Source organism: Rhinolophus sinicus, chromosome 8, assembly GCF_057876585.1.
Source record: "Rhinolophus sinicus isolate RSI-liver-muscle chromosome 8, RSI-T2T, whole genome shotgun sequence".
NCBI lineage: Eukaryota > Metazoa > Chordata > Mammalia > Chiroptera > Rhinolophidae > Rhinolophus > Rhinolophus sinicus.
The window spans coordinates 9,165,560-9,188,738 of record NC_142508.1 but is presented as its reverse complement, the minus strand read 5'-3'; the positions used below and the strand labels follow the sequence as shown (position 1 = coordinate 9,188,738).

The following is a 23,179-nucleotide window of genomic DNA, read 5'->3' as shown; positions in this document are numbered from 1 at the left end:
CCCACCCACTGCTGCCCCGAGGCTCCACATCCAGGGAACCAAAGTCCAAATGCCAGAGTACCCAGACGAGTACTTCCTAGCAGAGGCTGGGGCACGAGAGTGGCGGGGCTGGGAGGCGGGAATTTGGGGTCTGGCTTTGAATTCCAGCTTTCCCACTTACTGGCTCTATCGATTGTGATGTATGTGAACTCGGGCTAGATATTCATTTTCTGAGCCTCAGTTTCCCCGTTTCTCAAAGGGGAACGACAGCAGGCTCTACCTTACAAGGTTGCTGTGAGGATTATATGATAAGCGTGGCAATCACTGAGCTTAGTGCCTGGAGCACAGTGAACACTTAATTAATGTTCTCCCTGACTCCTCCAGGCAGAGCTGTGATAGCCAAGCCCGAGACTAGCATGGTGGCTTAGCAAAGGCTCCAGTCGCTATTCCCACTCCTAGCGATAATACTTGTCTTTGCGCAAGTTAACTTACCACTGAGTGCTCCTGCTTTCTTCAACTCTAAGTTTAGAAAGTAAAAAATTTAAAAATAATAACAACACCTACCCCAGGGGTGGTTGAGATAATTAAATGAGTCCATGTAAAACCCTTAGCATTGCGTTTCATTTGGCAGTTAATACTTGATAACGAATGACTAAAGGTGTCTGAAATATCCCAGCTTCTAAGAGTGATTTTAAAAACTATGAAAATTCAAGAGTTTTCAATCCTACTTGCCCATTAATGCCCACTGTCCACTCAGATGCTGCATATTAAATCCTGAGCTTCCACAGGCAGTTTTAATAAGCCCTTAGATTTGCTTTTCTATAGCCTCCCTTGAGAAAGTGAAAATCCACCCTACTGATAATCAGACCGCGATGTACCTAATAGACACAAACAAGGACAGTGGAAAAGCCAGCAGAAAACACTGTTTCTCCCGAGGCCACACCATGGCGGAAAAGACTAACAATCCCCTTCTTTTGAGTAATGACAGCTTTTTCACTAATGACTCCCCCAGACCCCCTTCATCACTCCCTCCTACCTCCCACAGATTGCTGTTGACTGCCCCACCGCATGACAGCATGCAACCCAGAGCTGGTCTCCTCCCCCAGAATCACCCAGCATGAGCTTCAATGCTGCTAGAAGTCCCCCCCCCCACACTCCCCTTTCTCTGCTTCACAGTCCCCACTGCTGCGGCAAGTTAATAAATTTAAGTTTGTTGGACCACCGGTGTATTCCTGGTAGTCTTTATTAAGTATCATCAGCCAAGTAGTAAATTGTGTGGGGTTTTGTTTTTTGTTTGTTTGTGGTTTTTTTATGTTAAGAAAAAAGGTCACTTAAAACAATTCTGTTTTAGGAAAATCCTCCTGTAAATTATGAATTGTTTCTGTCTCTTTACTGGTGTCCTCAAGCTGGAAGTGGTGCCCAGCTCAGAACCCTCAGTGTGATCATCTAAGATCATAAAAGACCTGAGTCTCAGTGATACATACTTGATACAAGACCCTGGGCCTGAATTTAGGAAATAATCCAGACCTAGTCCTAAAATGGAGGAAGGATGGGACCCAAGGCTGTCCCCAAGCTGTTATGTAAATTCTGAACCAAGAGACCAAAAAGCTTGACAAGTCAAGTCCCATCATTATCAGAGTTTGTTAAGGAAACTTACCTGCAAGACTTGTCTTGGATGGAGGACAGACGACATGGATCTCCTCCGTGCCACGTGGAAGGTGCTGAAGGGTTATATAGGACCGGGCAGGATGGATGGGGGTACTGGGGCATGACCCACCCCAGATACGGGAAAAATGCTTACATGCTTGCCCGGGGCAGGGCAATAGCCTGTTCCAGGAACCAGCATGCCTGGGGCATGAGGGTGGGGAAGGCAGTCAGTGAGGGGATCTGGGGAAGTAATCTGTTCTGGCCTCAATCTACCTGGATCTAGCTTGAGGGTCCAGCAGCAGTCACGTCACCGAATAGTCTGTCCTCCACACAAGCCCACACGTGCCCAACCAAGCCTGAGTTCTGAATTTTAGATCTTCCCACTCAACTCTGCAGCCATGTCTCTCTGCTCAAAGTCCTGCATGGAGGGTTTCAATCAGGGTTCGTCCTCACTGGCCTGGTGTGAGGCCTCTCCCCTTCTCAGACCCCATCTCTATTCTGCCCCGTTCTGGCTTCTCTCCACGAACTCCGGCCTCATGCTGACCCAGACACAGTAGTCACACACTCCCAGGGTCTTTATATTAGCTGTCCTTTCTGCTGGGAAGCTCATCACCCCGGCATTTCCTTTGCTAGCTCCTCCAAGCTTCTGCCAAGTCTCAACAAGAAATTCTCAAATCTTTCAAAATATTGCAACCTGTTTCCTCACCCCTCTCCCTCCCGCACTCCCAAGCTCCTACGTCTGCTTTTACTTCTCTTTTATTCCATAGTATTTGCCTTCTAATTCACTATAGACTTTGCTTGTTTATTATGTTTATTGATTGTCTGGCTCTCCTAGCTAGAATAGAAGCTCTCTGAGGGCAGGGATCTTTGTCTGCTGTGTTCAGATTATGGACAAAAAAAGGGTTCTATGGAAAGTAACTTCACAGGCTGTATGAACCATCAATTCCACTCCTAGGTATTTATTCAAAGAAATCCAAAACACTAACTCGAAAAGATATATGCACCCCTATGTTTACTGCAGTGCTATTCACAATAGCCAAGATATGGAAACAACCAGAATGCCCATCAATAGACGATTGGATAAATAAATTGTGGTATATTTATACAATGGAGTATTACTCTGCCGTAAAAAAGAATGAAATCTTACCATTTGCAAGAACATGGATGGACCTAGAGGATATTATGCTAAGTGAAATGTCAGACTGAGAAAGACAAATACCATATGATCCCACTTATAAGTGTAATCTAAACAGAATAAATGAACAAACAAAACAGAAATAGACTCATAGATACAGAGAACAAACTGATGGTTGCTAGATGGGAAGGGAGTTGGGGACATGAGTGAGAAAGGTGAAAGGATTAGGAAGTACAAATTGGTAGTCACAAAATTGTCACGGGGATGTGAAATACAGTATGGGGAATATAGTCAATAATGTAAAAACTATGTAGGGTATCAGATTTATTGGGCAGATCACTTCATAGATTATATAAATGCCTAACTACTGCGCTGTATGCTGAAACTAATATAAAATAATACTGAATAGCAACTATAATTAAAATGGATATATAGTCATGGGATGTAAAGCACAGCATAGGGAATATACGTAGTCAATGGTATTGTAATAGCTAGGTACGGTGTCACATGGGTAGTAGACTTGGGGTTATCACTTTTTGAGGTGTGTAAATGTCTAATCATTATGTTGTTTTGTACACCTGAAACTAATAATATTTTTAAAAGGGCAGTGACCTCACAGGGTGATCTGATCATAAATTCCTCACTGGACAGGTCATGGTGGGGAGACAGGCCCCAAGCCTATAACTTCTTTAGTGAAGGGTTTTGAAGCCAGCCCTGTCTATTGTTCTTATGCATCTACCTTAAACCCACCTTTGAAATGCCAGAAGTAATAGCCCTGATGGCCACTCTCAAGAGAGCACATAATCTTGTTAATTATTCTATAATCTAATCCCCGCCTTGCCTTCTCCCACCTCCACGTCATCTTCCTTACGTTCCCACCTTAATTTCAAATGCATGAAAGAAACTGCAAAACTATCGGTAAAATAAGGCTAACAGTACACCTTCTTTGTAAGTATTAAATGAGTTAATATATGTCATGCTCAAAGATCATTGCTGCACTTAGTAACTGCTAGATAAGTATTGGCGATGGTTTCCATTGATGTCGTTATAAAATATTAAAATAGGGTTGCCAGATTTAGCAAATAAAAAATACACGATGACCAGTTAAATTTCAACTTCAGACAAATAAATTGTGTTTTAGCATAAGCATATCCCAAATGTTTCATGGAATATACTTATACTTAAAATTATTCAGTGTGTGTCTGAACTTCAGATATAATTAGATAGCCAATATTTTATCTGACAACCCTCCATTAGAACCATACTCGACAGTTTTCAAAGGCCTTTCACCACCATTATCTTGCTCAAGTCTCATAACAGGTTTTGAAGTGGGACAAGCACAAATTCTTTAGCTCCTTTAAGTCTGAGAAGGTCAGGTTGGAGAGACAGGCAGTGATGTCGTGTGGTATTATCACACGGCCCTGGAATTACAAGGCAGAGCTTGGAGCTTGAGGAATTTTAGCCTCTGGTCTACTTCTCCTTCCCCTGCTGGTACTGGAAGTCAGGCCCTGCCCTCAGGGAGCTTTTAATTTAAAAGGGAACATATAGACAGGAAGCAATCACCAGTCTATTGGGCTCAGGGCTACAAAATTCAAGAAAGTAAAGAGGTCTGGCATCTAGAACTATTTTGTGTATGTACAAACAGATACACAAACTTTTTCTCATCAGTTGGTAGGAGCACTTTGTAAGTGGCATTAGGGAAATTACTATTTTGCTCCTCATGAACTGTAAATGTTTCTCAGCATGTGGTTGGTGTTTTGTTGGATTCTCCTTGTGATTTTTGCCATGTGGAAACTTTGTTGTTGTTGTTTTTCTTTCCTTTTTTTTAAAAGGCAGTCTAATTCTGGTTTCTGGATTTTGTACCACAGTTATAAATGTCTTTCCCACTCTGAGTTATTAAAGTTTCATCTGTGGTTTTTCCCTACTGATTTTATGGTTTGATTTATTACATTAAAATTCGTGGTCCTTTTGTAATTTGTGTGGGTGTTCGGTGTGTTAAACAGAAAACCACAGGCCCAAATGGCATCACTTATGTTGAATGGCCAGGATACCAAACGTAGATTTAACACCTGACCTAATGGCAGTTGCAGCCTCTCCGAGAAAGAGAATCATCAATCAGTGTGGAATTTCCTGATGCAGACTAGTGAGGTCATCTGCCTGAGAGGACCCTCTGCATTCCTCAAAGGGAAGATGTCCTGGCCTAAAATAATCTGCTCTTCCTCCCACCCTCTTCCTGCCTATGAAAACCTTCCATTTTGGACTAGTCATTGGGGTGTCCTAGTTGCTAGATGGACTGCTGCCTGATTCATGAATTGCTTAATCCAAGCCAATTAGATCTTCAAATGCACTTGGTTGAAGTTTTTTGTTTTTTAAAGATTTTATTGGGGAAGGGGAACAGGACTTTATTGGGGAACAGTGTGTACTTCCAGGCCTTTTTTCCAAGTCAAGTTGTCCTTTCAATCTTAGTTGTGGAGGGTGCCGTTCAGCTTCAAGTTGCTGTCCTTTCAGTCTTAGTTGTGGAGGGTGCAGCTCAGCTCCAGGTCCAGTTGCCGTTTCTAGTTGCAGGGGGGCACAGCCCACCATCCCTTGCGGGAGTCGAACCGACAACCTTGTGGTTGAGAGGACGCGCTCCAACCAATTGAGCCCTCCGGGAGCTCAGCGGCACAAGGTGCTATGTTCAATCTTAGTTGCAGGGGGCACTGCCCACCATCCCTTGCGGGAGTCAAGGAATTGAACTGGCAACCTTGTGGTTGAGAGGACACGCTCCAACCAACTGAGCCATCCGGGAGCTCAGCGGCAGCTCAGCTCAAGGGGCCGTGTTCAATCTTAGTTGCAGGGGGTGCTGCCCACCATCCCTTGCGGGACTCGAGAAATCAAACTGGCAACCTTGTGGTTGAGAGCCCACTGGCCCATGTGGGAATCGAACCGGCAGCCTTCGGAGTTAGGAGCATGGAGCTCTAACCGCCTGAACCACCAGGCCAGCCGAAGATTTTTAACAGGGGTGACAACCTTGATTTCCCAGATGGTAACCCAGTTGTCCCAGCACCATTTTTTGAGTAGTTCGTCTTTTCTCCACTGACTTGAGATGCCCTTGTTGGGGAGAAACAAACTTTTCTCTACCCTCCATGTTCTTTTGGCTGGTCTAATAACTAAATAGATATGAGACAGATTAGCAAGGGGAAATAACCAAACTTAATACATCCATATGCATAAGAACCTCACATACATGAGGAACGAGTCAGAGACCTCACATGCACAGAGGTTCAGAGACAGAAGGGGAGTTTGAGGTATGTAAGACATTCTGAGTCACGGATGAGTAAGCTGCCAGGGAACTTCAAAGGGTCAAAGCAGGATGAAAAGAAAAGCAGAAGTTTTGCCCCGCTCTATAGACAGTAGGTAAAGGGAGGGGCTGCGGAAGTTTTTCTTGAGCTTGAAGCTACAGTTGCCTTTAGCTCAAAGTAATTTGCATCCCACTGAGGCACATCTTGGGGTGGTTAGTTCTGAACCCCCATATCATCTTTATGGCATATTCAATTCTCAGAGTCAAGTCGGTTTGCTAACGTTCTGTTTTGTTCTCTTTATTTAAATCCTAGTGCTACACTATTATCAAAGGGATATAGAACCAGGGAGGGCTATAATACTTTCTTTTTCAGAAATGTTCTCGATTACTTTCATATATTAACTTTAGAATCTGAGTGTCTCATTTAAAAAATCCGGTTATTTTTATTTTTAACATGAAACATTCGAAGGAACCCCACCCTCCACCCCGCCCCAGTCTACACACAATGCTTGGAGTTCCTTCTCAGCATTTAGCTCTGCCTCACTGAGAGTAGAGGATTAAAATATTTGTCATTTGTCCAGTAAACAAATGAATAGATAAACCAACGGGGACTTACCCTAGCTCCCAACCACCCTCTCCCCCTCAAAAGGATAGGAACTAAGGTTTCAGGAAAACTCGGAGAAACTCAGCACCTCCCACTTAAATGGCGGGATCACTCGGCCTTTCCACTCCCAAAAAACCTTTGTGTTGACCAAAGAGCATTTGCTGCCTTGAGGGCCTCTCTTAGGGAGGGGCAAAAATGCTAATGACTTTTCCAGCTACTCTGGACCCTGCAAGGTGTGAGCTGAAAGCAACTGATAATCTCCAAAAGTACAGAGAGGGCCTGGGGCCACCACCTGTGCGTAGGAAAAAAGATAAAACTAGATTTTAGAAAAAGGCTGATAGTAACCACTTGAAATGCCAAGAAATCAGTTAGAAAAAAAAAGTCTTATCTGCTTTAACCTTTACTTTCTCGATTTTTTGGTGCAGGGCTTAGAAGTTGCAAATGAAACTATGCGTGTTTATGCACGTGCACTTGGGCAGAAATGTGGGTGCATGTGTGTGTGTGCACGTTCGTGCGTGTGAGCCATTGAAACAGATGCTATCCTAACTCGCTTCTGTCATAGTGAAACCATGCTTTCCAGGAAAGGGAGGCTGGAGAGGGCTGCCTAATCTCAGCCACAATTACCCATTTCAAGAGAGTTCTTGAGATCCCACTAGGAAGCAGATGCTGAGTACAGATTAAGAATTCCCCTGCCTTATTTCGTTCAAATGCAGTTTTTGTTGTTGTTTGTCTTTTTAAGAAAAAGTCTCTCCAGGTACAGTCTAAGTGGGCCACAGTCTAGGGGATGATGGTAGCAGTGAATGCATTCATTGATTCATTCATTTAGATAGGGTCATTGGGGAAGGCCTTCCTAAGATGATATTTGAACAGAGATCTAAAGGATTTGAAAGAGTAAGCCACAGGAAAACCTAAGGGGATAGTGTACAGAATGGAGGCAACACTAAGTTTAGAAGCCTTAAGATGGGGTTGTGCTTGGGGCGATCCAGGAGCTGCTGATGCCAGTGTGACGAGTCCAGCAAGGCAGGCTGAGGGTGGTCGGAGACAGCGCAGGCTGGCTAGAGGGCAGGGGGAAGAAAGAGAGACAGTGTCCCTACTGACAGATGCCTCCCAACCTCAGTTCATAGCATGCTTTGGGGACCATTTGGGTCTGACTCTATCAGCCAGGCAGGAGTTATCAAACTCTGTGAGACTATGTGAATGCAGTGGGCATCTGGGATGGCTACGGGGAGGGAGGAGGCAAGGGTGCTGTGAGTGGGGATAGGGGCAACACAGACGTCTTTTTCACTCTTGGATAATTACAAGTACAAAGTGTCTATTGAGCTTCCTGGCTGCTTCTGCTCCTGGCTTCACACTAGTTAGCGAGCTTTTACCTAAAGGATGACAACAGTGTATTGTGAATTTGGTAGTTATTAGAGGGGAGAAAAAAAAAAAAAACCGCTTTCTTCTAGTCTCTTAGGTTGAGTAACTGAGGCCTGCAAATTAAATTGGCAAAAGACAGATTAACAGGAGAAAAAGGTGTACTTCATATATATAAGTCAACAAAAGAAGTAGCTGGCCCTTAAATGGTTAAAGTTTTATATACCTATCTTAGTATGGAAAAGGGATGGGAGAGAAATGGCTTCTATGGGAAAAACAAACAGGTTTCTTTAGGGAAGACAAACGGGTTTTTAGGAGAACACATGACAGATAAGAAAGTTTGTGATAATGTTTGTCTACATAGGTATGAGGGGTCTTTCTTAAGGGCCAGAAAGGGGATTCAGCCTCATTTTTCAGAAGTTGTTGCTTTTAATCGCATAAGGGAAACTCTGAAAAGACTGCTGTATACATCTATTGAATCCCAAATGTTTTCTTTCAGCTTACAATAATCTTTTTTTGTCAACTCTGAGGTTCTGAGTGGGTCCCCACATTATCTAACATGTATCTCCCAGCATCTTGTGCTTACTGTCTAAAAAATAAAAATGCAAATGGAATTGAAGAAATCAATGCCCTTGGATCAGAGAGCTGGGCGGATAATACCCGCATTTATTTGTCCAAAAGGGCTGTGATCTGAGCTCCCAGAACTCATCCCGGGAGAGCAGTACTAGACCACCTGCCCCTCAGCCTGCAGGGGAGCCCTCCCTCCACCACCCCACCTCAGCCCCCACCCCCCTTGCCTCTTGTTGCCAGGCAGCAGCCTACTGTCTGTCTCCTCTTACCTGCCCCTAAAGCAAGGAGAGTCTGTGAGAGGGATCCTTTCAGGGACTTTGCTTCACCTTTGTGCTTACAATTGTAAGTTCTTAACAGGATCTACAGAGTCTTACGAAGTTTAGCCCTGTGATGAACTAAATTGTGTCCCCCTCAAGTTCACATGTTGGAGCCCAGGACTTCAGAATGTGACTGTATTTGGAAATAGAGCCTTTAATTAGCAATAATCGCGCCTTGGATAAACCTCATTGGCTACGATACGGCCACTGCGCAAAGCTTGGAAATAGAGCCTTTAAAGAGACCAGTAAGGTCAAATGAGATCACTGGAGGTGGCCCCTCATCCAATATGACCCGTGTCCTTATAAGAAGAGGCGATCAGGACTTGGACATGCCCAGAGGAAAGATGATGCAAAAACACAAGGAGAAGACAGCCAACTGCAAGCCAAGGAGAGAGGCTTCAGAAGAAACCAACCTTTGGACTTCCAGCCTTAGAACTGTGAGACAATCAGTTTCTGTTATTTAAGCCACCTCGTCTGTGGTACTTTGTTATGGCAGCCCTAGCAAACTATCGTAGGCCCCTACTTATCCCTCTGGCTCCAGGTCTTTACAAAACTCCCCTTTCTCAGTTTCTAGAACTTGCCTTGCTTCCTCCCATCATGTGGCCATCCCAAGCCATTCCCAACCTGCTCTCCCTTGCCCATTCCATGCAGGCTTTCTTGGCATCCCTTGCAGCAAAAGCTGGTCGAATCATCAGCTCTGGCCAATGAGCTGTGAGGGGAAGGCTGCAGGGAGGATTCTGGGAAAAATAAGCTGGACTTCTTGGATAAGAGACAGACTCCTGCTTAGTCCTTCCTGCCTCCTGCCTTTGAAAACCATCCTGATGTCTGGAATGGAGCTGATAAGAGGACAAGCCAGAGAACAAGAAGTAATGCACAAAAGATGGAAGTGCAGAGAGCAGAAAGAGCCCGCCTTCTGTTTTGTTTTGTTTTTCTTTTTCTTTGTTTCTGTTTCTTTTCTCTTTTTTTAAATTAAATTATTTTTTAGCCTGGTTCAATGACAGTCTGAAGCAGCTGGACCAACGCTAGCAGCCACCACCTCTGTACTTGTTGTGTGAAAAAAAATAAACCCAATTGGTTTAAGCCACCAGCAGTCAGATTTTCTGTGTCTTGGAGCCAAAAGCATTTCTAAGCAGTATCTGACTCAAGGCTTTGCACATGCTCTTCCCTCTTTCTGGGATTCTATCCCTCCTCTTCCCAACCTTCAGATCTCAGTTCAATGCCTCTTTCTCAGGGAAACATTCTCTAGGCTCCTGACCAAGTCCAACCCCCTCTGATCTACTCTCACACTCCAATTCCCCATCCTTCAGAGCACCTGTCATGATGGTAACATTACATTTCTTCATGTGCGATTATTTGAATGTCTTTCTTCCCCCCATAAGCTCTTGAGAACAGGGACTATATATTTGTTCACTATTGTACCTCCAGTATCTATCACACTCAGTATGTGTAGAATGAATGAATGAATGAATGAATGAATGAATGAATGAATGAATAGATGGATGGATGTCACGAAGGCCCAACCCCATGGCATACATTCATTCAGACTAGAACAGCATCTGGCACATCATTGGAGTTCAATAAACATCTGTCTAATGGATGAATGGATGGGAGACACAGATGAAAAGAGATAGGATCTGTGCCCAAGGAGCTTAGAGCCTAAGTGGGGAAGAGACCCCAAAGCTGAGCATTTAACAGGGGAATGTGCCGTGGTGGAGGCGTGTGCAGGTTGCCATGGGAACCCTGAGAAGCATCCTGTAAGCCGGCCTGGTTGGGAGCCAGGGTAGCAGAGGAGGTGCCAACAGGAGTGAGCTGAGCTAGTGGCTGTACCCTTGCGGGAGATCACAGCAGCACAGGTGCCATGCGGAGGCCCAGGAGCCAGGGTGGGAAGGCGGGAAGCTGGCCGCAGGTTCTTACTCACCTTTGGAGCATAAGGTCCTGGGCAGGAAGCGCCGGGTACAGGGAGTGGGAGGAGGGTCAGCACAGGACGGGGTGGGACTTGGGGCTGCAGGTCGTGGGGAGCCCCTGGAGGGTGTGGGCAGGGGACCAGCACTGGGGCGGATCACAGGCTAGCAGTGGAAGAAAGTCCTCTGAGTCCTGAAGCGGCCAGCGCTGCCATTGTTACCTACCTTTCGAACTGGGCTGTTTCCAGGTCCCAGGCAAGGTTTCTGCACCGAAGCCAGTCTGCAAAACAAATCAGCCCTGTTAACTGAGCCAAGTAAACAGGTCCTGACCCTTCCCAGGGACTTTGGCGTCTTCCCTGAAGTCCTTCTACCCCAAGCCAGACTATGATGCCCGGTGTCGCTGAAATCCACGGGACCACCCTGACCTCCAGCGTTCTATTTGTTTTGTTGTTGTTGTTGTTGTTGTTACCCCAGATACCTTTTCTACTGTTTACACCCACGCCTTTTCAGCCCCCATAACCCTCCACCTCCACGCACTGCTCTCGGAGCCCATGCTCTGACCACAGCCCACATCTCTTCTTTGGAACTCTCCATCTAATAGGGGCTTCAGGGACAATCATCTTGAGAACCCAGGACTCCCCAAGCAAATGCCATTTGTCAAAAAAATCTTTCTTGGTCACCAGATCCTTCCCTAAATCAATGACAGGCGGCAGCTTTAACAGAAAGCTGGTAGGTTCCAACTGATTCTAATCCAGCAGTGGGGGTTCTGGTCCCAACACTGCATTTGAAATTGTAAAACTGTGTGGCCCAAATGTCCAATGGCAGATGAATGGATAAATAAAATGCAGTGTATACATACAATGGAATGCATATAATTCCACCTTAAAACGAAATGACATTCTGACACATGCCCTGACATGGATGAACCTTGAGGGCATTGTGTTAAGTGACATAAGCCAGTCACACAAGGACACATACTGCCTGATGCCATGTACATGAGGCACCTCGAGCAAATTCACAGGAACAGAAAGTAGAATGGAGGTTGGGAATGGACTTGACACCAGTAACTGTACATTTAGAAATGGTTAAGATTGTAAATTTTATGTTATGTGTATTTTATCACAATTAAACATTTAAAACATGTGGATTTGGGAGCATTTGGAATTGATAAGGCACACACGGTGGAGTGTCTACTCTGTGGGAAGCCTCGCCGAGCCACAGTGGCCCGGGGAGCCTGGCGAGCCCGTCAGCAAGGCAGATGTCGCTGGGAGAGAAGACCCGTCACCAGGCAGCTCAGTCGGCTACCAAATAAGGAGGTGTCTGAGCTATAAATAGCTGTGAAGACTCGCTGAGGCATGCCCTGACTTTAAGATCAGCTCAGCTGTTCGCTGCTGGAGCACAGGCACTGGCTCACTGTTTGTCTCCGTCGTCCTCAGGACCACCTGTCCTGCCAGGCTTCCAGCTCCGCCCTCCCTCTCACATCTGCCTACTGGCACCATCAGCCAAAGGCCTTGGGAGATGGCCCTAACCAGGCTTTTAGGCCTGACTGTGGCCACAGGTGCCCCTGGGTGTGGTCCCAGGTGCCCCTGCAGTCGGTCTAGCCAGGGGTCAGGAGGGACCTCCCTTCCTATATTACAGACAGGGTGATGGAAGGGCGGGAGGTGACGAGAGGTGTCCCAAGTTCCACAGTAACCTGGAGGCAGAGCTGGGAGAGGATGCTGTGAGCCCTACTCTGCCACATCTCACTGTCCCGTTGGTGCCAGAGCGTCCGTGAGGGACAGGTAAGAATCTGGAGTGGTGGCTGAAATAAATCTCTTCCCCTACGTGAGGTTGAGACGTTATCAGCTTGCCAGTGAGACGCCAATCTGCTGGGCTTGGCACTTAACACACAGGGGGAATAATTTTTTCTTTTCTTTTCTTTTCTTTGAGTGTGTGTGTGTATGTGTGTGTGTGTGTGTGTGTGTGTGTGTGTATAGGAAGAGAAGAGTGTGTGAAATCAATGTGCACAGTCTAAACTGAAGGGGATCAGGATACACCACCCCCAAAATATGCCACTTGGGCAGAAAAGTTATTTTGAACTGCAGGCAATTGAGAATTAGCAGACGCAGGAAGTGTTCTCTGCCTCCCCTCCCCTTATCCTCCTAGAAGCACAGATTTCCCCGTGAAAGCGTCCCCTTCTCCCGTGTCAGAAAGAGGAAGCGACTGTCACTGGAGCTGAGGCATCCGCCTGAAGATGAGTCTGCAGAACCAAATCTTACTCACATAACCCCATCTTTCATGAGTCTCCCTTGTATATTTCCTAGTCACTTCCCCACAACTTTATCGTTCCTTGATGCTCAAACCCCCTTTTCTTTTTCAAAACTGTATATGAGCCCCTGTATTTCTTTTTTTTTAAATCACATTTTCAACATTGAGATATTATTTACATACAATAACATATACGTATCTTAAGTGTTGTTCAATGAATTTTGACAGCTGAGGACGCCCATGCGATGGCCACCCAAACCAAGAGAAAACCCCATCACCCCAAAATGTCCCTTCCTGCTCCCTTCTAGTCAATTCTCTCATTTCAACACTATACTCACTCTATGAATCCTATTACCACGGATTAGTTTTGTCCTTTTTTGGATTTTTAGATCAAAGGAACAGTGCCGTGTGTATTGTTTTGTGTCTGGCTTCTTTCCCTCAACATGCTGTTAGTGTTTCTTTTAAATCATTGCCCGTGGCAATAGTTCTCTCCTCCGTCTTGGTAGGTAGAATTCCATTCTATGACTGTACCATGACGTGTTTATCCATTCTTTGCACCGTACAAAGTTCTTATTTTTACTATACACACATTTATCAGTCTTTTGCTTTATAGTTTGCCCTTTTTATGTCTTGTCAAAGAACTCCATCTCCACCTTGAGGTCAGAAGGATATTCTCTCATATTGCCTTCTAAAATTAGCTTTTTAGATTCTGATTTGTTTCAACAAGCACTTAAATAGTGCTTACCAAGTTCTAACCCCTTAAAAATATTAACGAGTTTAAACCTCATAAAAGCTCTATGTCTTATTTCAGTTTTATAGCAGAGACGTTTAGTACCTTGCTCAGAGTCCCACAACCAGTGAGCATGGAGCCAGGGTTCAAACCCATGCAGTCTCCAGCTCGAAGAGCTGACAGTATTTCGTTGGATACCTGGCATTTATTTGTATGCATGGTCTGAGATGAGGGACCCATTTTCTTATTTTTCCATATGGAGAACCACTTCCCCCTGTACCAGATGGCAGTGTGATTCAGAATGAAGCCCCTTCAGAACAAATCACTGGTCTTTCAGCACTAAAATAATAAGAATAAGAATAAAAAAGACCAAGTACATGCTCTCTCCTTCAGCACCCAGTATCCCCCCACCCCCGGCCCTGCAGGTCTTGAAGGGTGGTAGGGAGGCTCTCTCTTCCATCTGGGGCCCTGGCCTTTCCTTTCTAATACAGTGCAAAAGCACCCCAAAACCCTTTCCCAGCCATATGGGGGTCAGCATAGGTTTGAACCGGGAAACAGTATGATGAAGCACTGTCATCCTGGTGTCCTTTGTCGTGAGACTAGCACGACCCCCCCCCCCCCCAGGGTGGGGATGGTGTCCCTGAGCCTGAGGAAGTGAGTGGGGTGGGGGCCTGGGAAGGAACGGAGGGTGGAGTCCCCGACAGCATGTTTGAGCTGTTTCAGGTTTCAGGGACTGGAAGCAAAGCCAAGATGCAGCAACATGTCTGAAGTGTGGGTGTGTCTGTGGGAAGGGGATTCATCGGGGAGATGCCGTGGGGAGTTGTGTGTACGGAATCCCGGTGATCGCACGGGTGGTGAGTGAAGAGTCGCTGGGGATGATGCTATCAGCTCGTGCAGTGGAAAGAAGCTTCTCTAAGAAGCAGAGTCTTTAACAGCTATGAGGGATTGTCAGTGTCCGTCTGTGGTAGTTAGGTTATCAGTCACAGGGGCGGCTGCGACAGTAGCCTCAAAGGCCCCGGCCTCAGAGCCAGACACCAAGAAGGGGGCTGTCTCCCCCCTGATGTTGGGGCATGGGTGCTGCTGCTTTTACCCGCGGCAGCTCGTTTGGTTCTGTAACCTTGGGCAGCTACAGGCTCAGTTCATTCCATGCACGTAGCTTTACTTCCCCTTGTCCCCCAATGGCTAGTTTCATCTTTCATGTTTAATTGAAATGGAATTCATGTACCACCGAGTTTACCCTCTTAAAGTGTACAGTTCGTTTTTCAGTGAGGTCACCAAGTGGTGCCACCATCACCACTGTCATTCCAGCACATTGTCATCACTTCAAAAAGATCTCACCTTTCTGCTGCTGTGGGTGGCAGGATGGCCGATGCCGGGGGTGGAGGAGCAGGGCTTCGGGATGTTCCTTTCCTGTTCCACACACAGTTTCGCGTGAAGAGGCTTCAGTGTTTCCCTGAAGGTGAAGGTCATCAGTATGTGTGTCTGGGGGGGGGGGGGGCGGCCCAAGGCAAGTTGTGTTGCCTCAGACCATAGAGGGTCTGGGTGTTAGGGGACCTGCTGGGGTCGGCAGCTACGGTCAGGGAGGGGGCTGGCAAGTCAAGGGGTAACATTCAGGACGGGCTGCACTCCACAGGTATCTCCCCCTAACCACCAGTCTCAACTTTGAAAGCTACAGATGAAAAAATGGGTGCTGTAACAAATCACAAATTCCCAACTGAGCGGGTCCGGTGGGGAGTCAGGCCCCAGGCCTATCATCTCTTTTTTTTTTTTTCTTTCTTTTTTCTTTTTTTAGGTTTTTCTTTTTTTTCTTTTTTTTTAAATTAGTTTCAGGTGTACAAGACAAAGCAAAACTTAGACATTTATCATTTATATCCCTCACACCTATCACCTCTTTAGTGAGAGGTTTGAAGCCAGCCCTATCCATTGTTCTTGGGCATCTAGGTTAATACACCTTTGAGGTGCCAGAAGTCAGACCCGGGAAGGCCTAACCACCCTCAAGAGAGCACATGATAGTAAGTATCCTGTCATCTAAGCCCCGCCCTGCCTTCTCCCACCTCCGTGTCATCTTCCTTACAGTCCCTCCTTCATTTCAAATGCATAAAAGAACCTGCAAAACTGTCATTCTCCAGAGCGTTTGAGATTTTGCTTCCTTGCATACGTCGTCAATTTGGCTCAAATAAGCCCTTATAAACATTATCTACAGGTTTGGGCATTTCTTCCATTGGCAAAGCCACACTCTTGGGGTTTTACAGGTCCAGAGCCAGCAGTTGAAACAGAAATGCCTTGTAGGGGGTCATGCAAACTGGTAGCACCACAGGTAGCTTATCTCAGAAGCTCTGGGGAAAGGGAAGACCGAGTTCTGGGGGAAAGGGGACGAGGCGGAGGCTGGCCTGTCCAGAGCTGGTTAGAGAAAGGCCAGCAGAGAGGAAGACCAGGTTTTAGCCCATTGCGTTGTCCTAAGTCTCCATCTGTCATTCCTAGAGCTTGCAGGAAGGGCACTGAAGAATTCCTTCACAATTTTCTGGCCCAGTCCTGGAGCAGTAAGAAAACAAAGTTTCAGAGGAATAGATGTAACTTGAGCATGTAGACCCAGCAGGAGTTACTTTTGGGATTCATACCTGTGGAGGGAGTGGAAGGAAACAATTGCATAGAGGAAGAAGTTTGCATTTATCTTATAGAAATACGTGTGTGGGTGATAGGTGCCCAAGGTTAAAATAATTGCAATGGAATATAAACGCATTATGACGTTATTGCTGTGGGGTGTGAGTGTTTGGGAGGGGAGGTAACAGGTACGTAACGGAATGTATTCTTTAAACTAATGTACATTCCCACTGTTGTGCAACCATCACTGTTTTTTGTTTTTAAAGAGCAGTATTTTGACATGGCTACAAAGTGCAGGATGGTGATGGTACAGCTTGGTGTAGCTCGGGCCCTTACCCCCACTGGCTCCCCCTGATGGTAAAGGACCCCATCTCGGGATATGGGGCAGCTTCCGGCTTTACTCTGCTTCCACAGCCCCATCTCCTCGTAGCAGGGTCTCGACTAGCCTCAAGGGGTCACCTGGCCCGCCCGAACCAAGGATATGGGGCTGATGGACCCCACGCTGCTGGTCAGGACACCGACCCCCTCACTCTGTGAGTCACCCTGGTGGCTGGCCCTGGCTTGGGTACAGGGCTGCCGTGTCACCCCAGTTCCTGCTCAGTTCTCCCAGGCCAGATCAACCAAGGCAGGGAGTGGAGAATAGCATCTTCTGCCAGAGAACTGAGCTAAACCTCAGGTACCGGGGCTCAGGACTTGGTCTGCTGCGTGGGGAGTTGTCTGCCGGCCAGGCCCTGTCAGCTGGTCTCCTGCTTGCAGGCTTGTCAGGTCCTGCTGCTACCCAGAGCCCCACTGGACAAGCCATTTCACACCTGTCCAGGGACCTGGTGAGAGAGTAAAGGGTGGAACCTCATGAATCTGGAGTTCTCTGCCAGAAAAACAACTCAGTCCACATTCCACCCAAGCGGGTAAGGCAATTAATGCTATTGTAGGCAGGACAGCCTGGTGTGAGGTTTGGTTGCAGGATGTAAGCTGTGCCCTCTCAGGAGCATCGCTGGGGTTACTCTCCTCTCGGTAGAGGAAAGTAAGGGGCAGGTAAGGAGCCCAGGGCTCCTCAAAAGTGAGTCTGTCTGTTCCCTGGCCTAGTGCAGGGAAAGCTGGCACCAAGCTTCTGTGATTGGGGCCAAAAAGAAGTTAGAGGTTGGCAGCTGAACCCCACCCAAGAGTGGGTGAGGGCAAGGTGTGGTCACTGGACAAGCCTGGGAGTGAAGTTAATTGGCCTTGACAGGTGCCACCTCACCTGCCTTTTCTTGCTAACCTTTGCTCACCTGCCTTTTCTTTTCTTGCTAACCTTTGCTCAGGCCAGAATCTCTCCATCTTCCTCTGCCTATGTCAGCCCTTCTTATCCCACATCAATGCCCCAGGATGTCTGAGCTGAGCCTGCCAGCCTCGCCCTCCTCTGAGTTCACCCCCACAGCAATCCCTTCTCTGGGTTTTTTGGGGCCTAACCCGTACCGCTTTGGGTTTACTTTCAAGCCAGTGCAAGGTACCTGGAATAATGGGACCATTGTTTAAAAAACCAAAACAAAACTGAATTCACCAGGTTTGATCTGCTCAAATGAGTGTGTCCTCTCTGTGGCCCCTGGCAAGCTTATACCCATTTCATTGATTCATTGATGCTTTTAGTCTTCAGAGCATTTTAGAAGCTCCAGGGTAATACTGAACTCAGAACATACGTGCAGTAGTCTTATTTACAAAACTTGGCCCTAACATTACTCTCTGTCAATGAACCTGAAGGGGGAATTTGCACCTAAGGAAGGAAGGAGATCAGTCACCTGAAGAAGTGAGTCACTTAAGGCAGAGTCCTGTAAGTGTTTGGAGACATCTGGGGAACTTCCAGCCAATGAAGGGTTCTAGGGCCTTAGCCCCAGATAGGTCCAGGTGGACCCCAAGAATCTGCTTTCAAACTAGTATTCCAGGTGAAGCTGATGTAGGTGGCACCAATGAGCCCCGAGAAACACGGGGCCCTCTCTGAGAGGTGTCGCCGGGAGGTGATGATATAGCTGAAAGAAAGGGTGGTGCCCCTCGTACCTGTGGGTGGGAATGTAAAATGGCACAGCCACTGTGGAAAAGTTTGATGGTCCCTCAGAATTTCAAATGTAGAAATTACCATACGACCCAGCAATTCCTCTCCTAGGCATGCATCTACTCAGACATTGCCAACAGGTATTCAAATACGCATGTTTGTAGGAGCACTAATCCTCACAGCCTTAAGGTGGAAATAACCTGAGTGGCCGAATGGATAACAAAATATGATACTGCCATATGATGGCATATCCACAAAAGGGAACAAAGTATTGATACACGCTACAATGTGCACGAACCTTGAAAACACTATGCTGAGTGAAAGAAACCGGGCACAAAACATACTGTGATTCCATTTATATGAAATATCTGCACAAGGTAAACCCTGAGAGATAGCAGATTGGTGGTTGTCCGGGGCTGGTTGGGGAGGAGGGACTGGGAATAACTTCGCGATGGGTAAGGGTTTCCTTTGGGGCGATGAAAATGTTTGTAGTGTTTGCACACCATTGCGAGTGTACTCAATGCCACTGAATTGTTCACTTTCAAATGTACTTTTATGTTATGTGACTTTCACCCCGGTAAAAGAAATGGGGCAGTGGAGGTGCCAAGGATCAAGAAGCCAGCAGGGTCACCCAGCACGACCCGGGAAACAGACCCTCTGGGGGACAGGGAGGTCTGTCCAGCTAACCCCCCAAGCCCTCCCCTCCCCCCGGGGAGCTGTCCCTCCAGACTCTCCACTGCCCTTTGCTCTGACTTCATACTCACCAAGCAACCTTCTGCTTATTAATGCGGCCTCCTAGGTAGGTGCTTGGTGCTGAAACAAAGTATCTGACATGCTGGGAAGCGCTGTCAGTCAGTAGACAGGTCGACTCCCCTTGATCAAGTATTCCTTGGCTCTGTGGGGTCTGCCTCTGTCTCTCATGAGCCTGCTGCCTGCGACAGAGATAGCCATTCTTAGCCCTGTTGTGGGAATTGGGTCTTTGGGTGGCAAACACTTAGTAAGAGCCTACGCTGTGCCAGGCACTGGTTTTAGGCTCAGGGAATTCAGTAGTGAACATGATGGACATACCTCCTAGTAACCAGATCACACACGTGATAAACTCAACAAGGTGATGGGCAAAAGGAAATGCTCAATAAACCAGAGCTGATCCCGTTATTCTTAGCCTGAGCGGTAGGAGGTTTTTGCAATTCATTCTTCCTCTTCCCAGCAGTGGTGAAGGCTGCTTCCTCCCTCAGATTTGCTTTCTGCGGCCTCTTGCCAAGATATGCCAGCCGCACCTGCTCCCATTCACCCCTTCCCTTGCCCACCAGTGTCTCCAATCATCTGTAGCAGTAAAATCCACTCGACGTTCCTGTTCCAACTATTTTTCGTGACCACATGCTTCACTGTGAATTGACACACAAGAATGAATGCTTTGAAACACATACACATCCTACAGGGAGAAAGTACGCTTTGATTGGCATGAGAGGACTTGGTTCCTGGTTGGATGGTGGCTGTGAGGTCACGCAAAGGCTGAGGGGTGGTGACCTGGGCTGGCACACTCAGGCCTCGTCGCCATGCTCTGTTTCTCAACCCAGATGGCATTCCCCACCCAGAATCTGCCTAGACTGCAAGCAGGGATCGCACCTCTACTTTTCTCTCTTGCCTCTGACCGGCCCCAGCCCACTTTACTGCTTTGCAAGTTGTAGACAGTTTGTTCGTTGATTTAGTTTGAACATCCACCGGGATGGGTGGGACGTTGGGAAGGTGGGAAGAGGGGCTGCCAGGGTCCCATGATGCACTGCTTCTTGACATGGGTGCTGGTTACACGGCCGTGGTCATTTTGAAGGTTTGTCAGCCTGTATTCTCAAAGATCTGAGCACTTTGCTGCATGTATACTTTACAGCCAGCAAAAATTTAAAATGAAAATAGGTCAAATGTGCTAAGATACTTGTACAAAGAGGTTTTTCTCAATGCTCTTTATGGCATTAAAAATGAAATATCCTGCACGCATCAGTCTCAAGGCTTGGTAACATAACTTTTAGTACATCTATAAAATAGAATATTATACAATCACTAGACATATTGATAAAGACGTATATTTATTCACTGGGAGGTGTTAAGTAAACAATATAATAGGAAATAAGTTAGCAAAGAAAGTATATTCCAAAATATTAAAAGTGACCACCTCTGGGCAGAATACTGGCATTAATAAAATTAACTAATCTGAGGAGCTTGTTAGGTACAAATCCCTGAGCCCCCACACTGAGATTCCCGTTTAGTCTTCCCCCAACCCCCAACCACACACCTACCCAGGTTAACTGTTACGCGTAGCCTGGTTCCTACCATTTGGGGGTCCCTGGGTGTCTCTGAGAATCTGATATAAACTATGCATCCTCTCCCCTGAGAAACGGATGGAAACACCAAATCTTGGATATGTTTGGGGAGAGATGGTCCATGACTCCAGGGAAGGACCCCTAATGTGCGACGACAGGTCAACCTCCTCAGCTTTTCCCCAGAAGACGCCTTTCTCCCAATTCCCTAAAGGTTAAGAACCTCCACCAGGCGGCACAGGCCCCTGGGCCCCTGCCACGATCACAGCACACAGCTTTTGTGCATTTTCTCCGGGGCTGGCTGGTGCCATCAGAGGGCATGCGCTAGTGGGTAGGCAGTGGAAGGTGGGCCTTGGTGGGGGCCCCGGAGTCTGCGGAGAACTTGCCTGTGCCGCCGCCCGACATTCTCCCCCTGCCTCCCGCTGGGGCCCTTGCAGGAGCGCACTCGGAATGTGGCCATCTCCTGCACCTCCCTGCCTCGTCCACGGTCCCCAGGAGGCAATCGCCTTGACGGCTGTGCAAGTCTAATGAAGCGCCCCCCTCTTGTGAAGACCAGTAACGGCAGCCCCTCCATTTATCCATGTCCTGATTTGGTTATGCTGATCTGGGCCCCTGCAGCGAGATGGACATATGTCATGAGGATAAATGGGAGTAGGGTCAAAGCCGTGGCTTATGTGTTTTACGATGAGCTCTGTGATACTCCATGCTCATTAACTTTGGGACCCTAAGAACATTTATCAACAGATCTGGCGATTTCCTCTTTTTGTGTGCACCTCGAAAGTCATGGACGGCTCAGGCAGTGGACGTTTCTGTGGCATCTGAGAGAAAAGAAGTCAGGTCCATTGGGAGGAGAGCAGTCGGTGGTGCGACAAGAACGGCCTCGGCCACCAGGTGGCATCACTGGCCGCTCTGGAAGCGCAGCTCTTCCCAGGGAGCCAAATCCTTGGAGCCCAGCTCTCACGCGTCCACAGAAAGGCCAGTCCTTTCCCCAGGGGACTTGGGCCTTGAAACCTGCGGGCAAGAGTGTCTGAGGCGACACCACAGCCCTCCTCTCTGACACTCACATTTGTCCCCAGCTGCGCCCAGAGGACAGCGCTGGTGCTAAGTCCCTGGTCGCTGCCCCTTCCCACCTCCTCCTCCCCTCTCGGCTGCCAGGCAGGATAAGCCCGGGAAAGAGGACACAGGGCAGGGTCGAGTTTTCTCAGCCCTGGCATAATAATAAGAAAACCCAAACACTTTTCCTTTGTTTAATATCTAAACTTTAAAAAATCAAAAATCGCCAAATCAACAACCCAAACAATCCATCTGAGCGTCGGTGACATGCCTGGTCTCAGGTCCCCTTCGGGTGCTGTCCTGAAGACGAGGCACTTATGTGGCAGCTCCGGGGCCCTGGGGCCTGAGGCCTATCCTGGCCTTTTCCTAGCACCTGTGACAACTGAGGACTCAACGGGCCAGAAAGGCCCCCAGGACTGTTTTTAAAACGTGGTGGTTGCTCTGCTTGCTCCAGGAGAAAGTTTTCCTTTGAGGCTGGGCTGAGGGCTATTTCTTGTGGAGAAACTTCATTTTGTTGCCTAAAAAAGAGAAAAACAAGAACGTTTCAGCAGGCAGACAAGGGGTGAAGTCCTGCCCTTTTGACCCCAGTTGCAGAGTGGACAGCTGTGACCTCCCAGGCCACCCAGGGCCTCACCCCTGTGCCCTTCTGGGTGTTGTTCCCCCCCTCCCCCGCCCCACGCCTCAGGTCGTCCCCAATAAAAAAATGGATCTTCCTCAGACGTGGGGATCAGGGCCGGTACACAGCACATGTAACGTGTCCCTGAGGAGTGAAGCGAGGAGGAAACTCCCAGGGGCACGCCACCCCGCGTGGCCATCTGTCCGTCCTGCCTGGGGGACAAGCGAGCCCATCCGCTGGTCCTTGTGAGGTCCTCCCGGCCACGGCTCCTCCTCCCTCCTTCCCCGTTTTCGATTTCTCCTCCAGCCTCCCTTTTCTGGTAAAGGGGCTTTTACTGATGAAACCGCAGTCCTCAGAATTTGACATTTCCACTTTCCAGGGAGCATTTGGAGGCTGGCCCAGGTCTTTACTGCCAGAAACCCTTCTCTGGGTCCATTCATCACTCTTCCTAAGCTCCATTCCGCAGAAGCTTTAGGAGGGTGGGGGATAACAGTGCAGCGGGACAGCCCAGGGGCCCAGGAAAGCTGGAAGGGGACATTTGTGTCCTTTCTTTATACTTTGGGGTCAGATTAGAACAGAAGATTAAAATGCCGATTTAGCCTGCCCAGAGAGCTCTGCATTATTTAGGACCCGGCTCCGGTGGCGGGAACTGGCCGAGACCCCACAGACCAGACGCCTGGGCCTTACCCAGTCCCTTCAGGAACTTGTTGACACCGCTGTGTTCTCCACTGGGGAGTGTTTCCAGATACTCCTGGGCTCGCACCTCAAACAGACCTGTGGACGAGAGAAATCCCGGCCACTTCAGTTC

General features: G+C 47.6%; 1 protein-coding gene and 1 non-coding gene across 3 annotated transcripts in view; both read right to left on the bottom strand.

Moving 5' to 3' along the window:
• Window positions 1-8,965: 8,965 nt before the first annotated feature.
• On the bottom strand, window positions 8,966-9,107 carry LOC148757369 (U4 spliceosomal RNA). The gene has a single exon (XR_016022297.1). It is a non-coding gene; the product is annotated as a U4 spliceosomal RNA (small nuclear RNA).
• Window positions 9,108-20,452: 11,345 nt separating this feature from the next.
• Window positions 20,453-23,179, bottom strand: part of DENND2A (DENN domain containing 2A) — an 82,606-nt gene continuing 79,879 nt past the window's right edge. For both annotated transcript variants that reach the window (XM_074315269.2, XM_074315270.2), the window contains 2 exons: window positions 23,059-23,145; window positions 20,453-22,273 (listed from right to left, as the gene is read on the bottom strand). In XM_074315269.2, the coding sequence (XP_074171370.2) occupies window positions 22,242-22,273; window positions 23,059-23,145 (119 nt within the window). In that variant the 3' untranslated portion in view covers window positions 20,453-22,241. The remainder of the gene's footprint in view (window positions 22,274-23,058; window positions 23,146-23,179) is intronic.